The sequence below is a fragment of the Haplochromis burtoni genome, unplaced genomic scaffold (genome assembly GCF_018398535.1).
Source record: "Haplochromis burtoni strain Fernald_Lab_line unplaced genomic scaffold, NCSU_Asbu1 Contig_601, whole genome shotgun sequence".
Lineage (NCBI taxonomy): Eukaryota > Metazoa > Chordata > Actinopteri > Cichliformes > Cichlidae > Haplochromis > Haplochromis burtoni.
The window spans coordinates 119870-125999 of record NW_024582962.1 but is presented as its reverse complement, the minus strand read 5'-3'; the positions used below and the strand labels follow the sequence as shown (position 1 = coordinate 125999).

The following is a 6130-nucleotide window of genomic DNA, read 5'->3' as shown; positions in this document are numbered from 1 at the left end:
GGACGGTGGCCGACTGCCTGCTACTCATGGCGTTGCCATTTCGGATCGTCTACCACTTCCGGGGGAACAACTGGGAGCTCGGCGAGCCCTTCTGCCGCTTTGTCATGGCGATCTTTTACGGCAACATGTACGGCTCCATGTGGTGTCTGGCCTTGGTGTCCCTGGACCGATACATCGCTTTGGTCCACCCATTTCGCGCCAGGACTCTGCGCAGCCAGCAGGTGTCTCTGTGTATGTCAGTGGTGGTGTGGTGGTTCTGGTTGCCATGCTGCCACTGCTGCTGTCACGGCAGACCTACGAAGTCAGCACGCTGCAGATCACCACTTGCCACGATGCGCTTCCAGAGGATGAGCATGAAAACTACTTCTTGCCGTATTTCGCCACCCTGTTCGCCACCTGCTTCCTGCTACCCTTAGCCATTGTCCTGTACTGCCACAGCACTGTGTTGCGCACCTTGCTGGCCGGGGGAAAATTCTACGGTCACGCCATCCGGGTGACGGTACTGGTGCTGCTGGTCTTCATCGTGTTTCTGCTGCCGAGCAACATCCTCCTCCTCCTCACCTATGCTGACAGCTCACTGGATGGAGATGGAGAGGACCTCTACATGCCCTACATGGTGAGCTTGGCGGTGAGCACCTTCAACAGCTGCATCGTCCCGTTCATTATCTACTACGTGTCCACAGAGTTCCGGCAAAAGGCCAAGAGCACTTTGTGCTGCCACTGCGATTCTGAGGATAAAACATACTCTCTGGTCAAGAATATGTCATCTTTATCATCAGGCCCAAGGTCAAAGGTCACCCTGCTGTCCATGTCCAGTCGACAGAGGCCACCTGAGATGCCATGCAGCTCCCAGGAGAACAGAGTAACGGACACCTGACTGCAGGCTGTCACGCAAATGTCTTCAAATTGTTGAACTGCTCATTTAAATGAGGAACTACGGTATATTGATCTCTTATTGGCTCTGATCACGTCAGATGATGTCACATGTTTAATGATTTTTTTTTTCAGTGCTAGGACCAATTCTGTTTACATTATACATGCTTCCCTTAGGCAGTATCATTAGAAGACATAGCATACATTTTCACTGCTATGCAGATGACACCCAGCTCTATCTGTCCATGAAGCCAGATAACACACACCAATTAGTTAAACTGCAGGAATGTCTTAAAGACATAAAGACCTGGATGGCCGCTAACTTTCTGCTTCTTAATTCAGATCAAACTGAGGTTATTGTACTCGGCCCTGAAAATCTTAGAAATATGGTATCTAACCAGATTCTTACTCTGGATGGCATTACCTTGGCCTCCAGTAACACTGTGAGGAACCTTGGAGTCATTTTTGACCAGGACATGTCCTTCAATGCACATATTAAACAAATATGTAAGACTGCTTTCTTCCATTTGTGCAACATCTCTAAAGTTAGAAATATCCTGTCTCAGAGTGACGCTGAAAAACTAGTTCATGCATTTATTACTTCCAGGCTGGACGACTGTAATTCATTATTATCAGGAAGTCCTAAAAACTCCCTGAAAAGCCTTCAGCTAATCCAAAATGCTGCAGCAAGAGTCCTGATAGCCCTCAGGTCAGTGGCTCCAAGTTTGAGATGAGATAGCCTTTATTTGTCAGTTGCAGGTCTTTTGCCCACAACCGAGATGACAGACCTTGCCGACCGTACATACAATACACAAACATCACATTGGGGAGACAGGTCAGGCTAGGTAGCGAGGAAAAAAAACATTGAAATGTGTAACACAAAAGGATAATACAGGAATGCACAGGTATCAACACACCATAACACAATAAACACAGACAAGCAACATGGGAAAGAGTTCCAGTGTGTACATCTGATCTGGGACCGCTGCAATCTTCGACTGCGCCTCCAGCTGACCCGATGTCCACATCAGAGGGGAGGTAAGCGTTGGAGGTGGCGTTGGATCCGGGGTAGGGAGGGTGATGCGTCAGTGAGTGCTTATCAGTGTATATGTATGTGTGTGCGTGTCCATAGTTCAGCTGAGACAGTGTCCTTCGCCCTGCCAGGCTAAGTAAACAGTCTTCCAGCCAACCCAGGTGGCCTTGCATGGAATGGGAAGGAACAGACTAAACACAGTCGTTATCAGGGAGTTTTTGTTCAGGCTCCAGCCTTGAGCCCACAGCTGGCGCCGAAGGGGTAGCCGGATTATGATGGTAATTTTTCTTTTGCGACAACTCATGAGAATTTCAAGCTGTTCTTTAACACTCCGACACTGGTCTCTCAATCTCCCGTTGGAGAACCGCGAGCTTCCCATGATTGGTATCAAACTTGCGCTCCGTGGTCTTGTCATTCTTTTGCTCAGAGAGCCGATTCTGAGAACTCACGACCGCAGTCAGCTGTTCCACGATGTAATCAAACTTTTGCTCAGAGGTGTTATTCTGAGCAGGCCTCTCCTTGATGTAACAATATGTCAGAGGTGTTATTCTGAGTATTCACTGCAGCTGTAAGCGTTTCCAAGATCTTAATCATGCTGTGTTCAGTGAGCCCTTTTCTGAGAAGTCGCGCCTCGTCCCATCATTTCAATCCCAGCGGGCAGCCTTGTGGGGGTTTGAACAGCCGGTTCCGCTTTCTTAATTCTCCGATAAGCCAGGGCCAAGCCAGCTCCGATCAGCAAGAACCCTGTTATCATGGTTCCGAATAGGTAGATATCTTCAGCGTCCTCGATCGACAGTCCCGCCAGGCACACGATCCTCTGCCACCCGTCCATCGTGTATCCGGCAGGGAAAGTCCCTCCAGGGCACTCGGGCTCTCCCGAGCCCAGACTTCTCGTTAAAGGGTGTCAATAGCATTCAGAGACCAGTTGATCAAATCCATAATTCTCTTTTAGGTTTTAGAAACAGACTGTGAGAGAGTGTTCCAGGGAAAGTAATACAAAAACACGAGACTAGACAAGGACATAAGAACTAACAGGAAAGATAAGGGAGAGGAGAAAAAGTGCGTCCGCCTCCTCTGAGAGCCAAAGGAAAATTTATGCCTATTAGATAGTCTCTTTTTATTGGCTTGTGGGAAAAAAAGCTTGCATTTTTTCATTTTTAAATGTTAATGCAATTTAATTACTACAATATTTTATAATTATTTCACTTTCAATCTGGAAAATGTTATGTGAAATAAACATGGTCTGGTACACCCCACGCCCCCCTTCAGAGTCACCTCTGTTTGTTGCAGATATGGCCTCCATGTAGAAAAGGACGTCAGAGTTTGTTGATCAGGTGTTTTGATGAAGGGCTCCTGCCAAGGAGCATACAAGCCAACCCTCCCAATTTTTCTGGGAGAATTTCAGTGCCCCTCCCGAAAATTTCCATTCTCCCGATTTTCCACCCGGACAACAAAATTGAAAAACCATATTGCAGAATTCATAGCGCGGCCCAGCCAATTCTGGTTTCCAACAATGGTGGCAGCTACTTAGTTGTAATATTACTCTTATTGCTCTTTCTGGGTCGCAAAATAAACTTTTAACATATTTTCAGGCAAGAATGTAACTGTGTAAACTTCAAATATCTGAGCCGACGAGAACAGCAAACTCCCGGCAGATCGTTTTCAAACCCCCGCGGTCTTTGGCTATCAGGTTAAACATGATACAGTGGGGCAAAAAAGTATTTAGTCAGCCACCGATTGTGCAAGTTTTTGGCTCTCACAGACCTGTAACGTCTTCTGTAAGAAGCTTTTCTGTCCCCCACTCGTTACCTGTATGAATGGCACCTGTTTGAACTCATCATCTGTATAAAAGACACCTGTCCACAGCCTCAAACAGTCAGACTCCAAACTCCGCCATGGCCAAGACCAAAGAGCTTTCGAAGGACACCAGGAAAAGTATTGTAGACCTGCACCAGACTGGGAAGAGTGAATCTACAATAGGCAAGCAGCTTGGTGTGAAAAAATCAACTGTGGGAGCAATCATCAGAAAATGGAAGACATACAAGACCACTGATAATCTCCCTCGATCTGGGGCTCCACGCAAGATCTCATCCCGTGGGGTCAAAATGATCATGAGAACGGTGAGCAAAGATCCCAGAACCACACGGGGGGACCTGGTGAATGACCTGCAGAGAGCTGGGACCAAAGTAACAAAGGTCACCATCAGTAACACACTACAACGGCAGGGAATCAAATCCCGCAGTGCCAGACGTGTTCCGCTGCTGAAGCCAGTGCATGTCCAGGCCCGTCTGAAGTTTGCCAGAGAGCACATGGATGATACAGCAGAGGATTGGGAGAATGTCATGTGGTCAGATGAAACCAAAGTAGAACTTTTTGGTATAAACTCAACTCGTCGTGTTTGGAGGAAGAAGAATACTGAGTTGCATCCCAAGAACACCATACCTACTGTGAAGCATGGGGGTGGAAACATCATGCTATGGGGCTGTTTTTCTGCCAAGGGGACAGGACGACTGATCCGTGTTAAGGACAGAATGAATGGGGCCATGTATCGTGAGATTTTGAGCCAAAACCTCCTTCCATCAGTGAGAACTTTGAAGATGAAACGAGGCTGGGTCTTCCAACATGACAATGATCCAAAACACACCGCCCGGGCAACAAAGGAGTGGCTCCGTAAGAAGCATTTGAAAGTCCTGGAGTGGCCTAGCCAGTCTCCAGACCTCAACCCCATAGAAAATCTGTGGCGGGAGTTGAAAGTCCGTGTTGCTCGGCGACAGCCCCAAAACATCACTGCTCTCGAGAAGATCTGCATGGAGGAATGGGCCAAAATACCAGCTACTGTGTGTGCAAACCTGGTAAAGACCTATAGTAAACGTTTGACCTCTGTTATTGCCAACAAAGGTTATGTTACAAAGTATTGAGTTGTATTTTTGTTATTGACCAAATACTTATTTTCCACCCTGATTTACGAATAAATTCTTTACAAATCCTACCATGTGGATTCATGGATTTTTTTTTCACATTCTGTCTCTCACAGTTGAAGTGTACCTCTGGTGCAAATTACTGACCTCTGTCATCATTTTAAGTGGGGGAACTTGCACAATCGGTGGCTGACTAAATACTTTTTTGCCCCACTGTATATAAGTCACTTTGATAACTTAAAAATGTTATTGTTTGGCTTTTTCAGTGTTTTATTTGTTCGTGAGTAAATCGGTTTGGCTGAGATTAAAGTTATTAGATTAGATTAAATTAAATGTAACTTTATTAATACCTGGAGGTTCCTTGTCCCTGGACCGATACATCGCTTTGGTCCACCCATTTCGCGCCAGGACTCTGCGCAGCCAGCAGGTGTCTCTGTGTATGTCAGTGGTGGTGTGGTGGTTCTGGTTGCCATGCTGCCACTGCTGCTGTCACGGCAGACCTACGAAGTCAGCACGCTGCAGATCACCACTTGCCACGATGCGCTTCCAGAGGATGAGCATGAAAACTACTTCTTGCCGTATTTCGCCACCCTGTTCGCCACCTGCTTCCTGCTACCCTTAGCCATTGTCCTGTACTGCCACAGCACTGTGTTGCGCACCTTGCTGGCCGGGGGAAAATTCTACGGTCACGCCATCCGGGTGACGGTACTGGTGCTGCTGGTCTTCATCGTGTTTCTGCTGCCGAGCAACATCCTCCTCCTCCTCACCTATGCTGACAGCTCACTGGATGGAGATGGAGAGGACCTCTACATGCCCTACATGGTGAGCTTGGCGGTGAGCACCTTCAACAGCTGCATCGTCCCGTTCATTATCTACTACGTGTCCACAGAGTTCCGGCAAAAGGCCAAGAGCACTTTGTGCTGCCACTGCGATTCTGAGGATAAAACATACTCTCTGGTCAAGAATATGTCATCTTTATCATCAGGCCCAAGGTCAAAGGTCACCCTGCTGTCCATGTCCAGTCGACAGAGGCCACCTGAGATGCCATGCAGCTCCCAGGAGAACAGAGTAACGGACACCTGACTGCAGGCTGTCACGCAAATGTCTTCAAATTGTTGAACTGCTCATTTAAATGAGGAACTACGGTATATTGATCTCTTATTGGCTCTGATCACGTCAGATGATGTCACATGTTTAATGATTTTTTTTTTTCACTAGGACCAATTCTGTTTACATTATACATGCTTCCCTTAGGCAGTATCATTAGAAGACATAGCATACATTTTCACTGCTATGCAGATGACAC

General features: G+C 47.1%; 2 protein-coding genes across 2 annotated transcripts in view; both read left to right on the top strand.

Annotated features, from left to right (window-relative positions):
• Nucleotides 1–1001, top strand: part of si:ch211-132p1.2 (proteinase-activated receptor 4) — a 7528-nt gene extending 6527 nt beyond the window's left edge. The window contains exon 5 of the mRNA XM_042214709.1: nucleotides 11–1001. Coding sequence (XP_042070643.1) covers nucleotides 11–877 — 867 coding nt within the window. The 3' untranslated portion in view covers nucleotides 878–1001. The remainder of the gene's footprint in view (nucleotides 1–10) is intronic.
• A 4201-nt stretch (nucleotides 1002–5202) lies between these two features.
• Nucleotides 5203–6115, top strand: LOC121812460 (proteinase-activated receptor 4). The gene has a single exon (XM_042214690.1). The coding sequence runs from the start codon at nucleotides 5296–5298 to the stop codon at nucleotides 5905–5907; it is 612 nt and encodes a 203-aa protein (XP_042070624.1). The 5' UTR covers nucleotides 5203–5295; the 3' UTR covers nucleotides 5908–6115.
• Nucleotides 6116–6130: the final 15 nt, after the last annotated feature.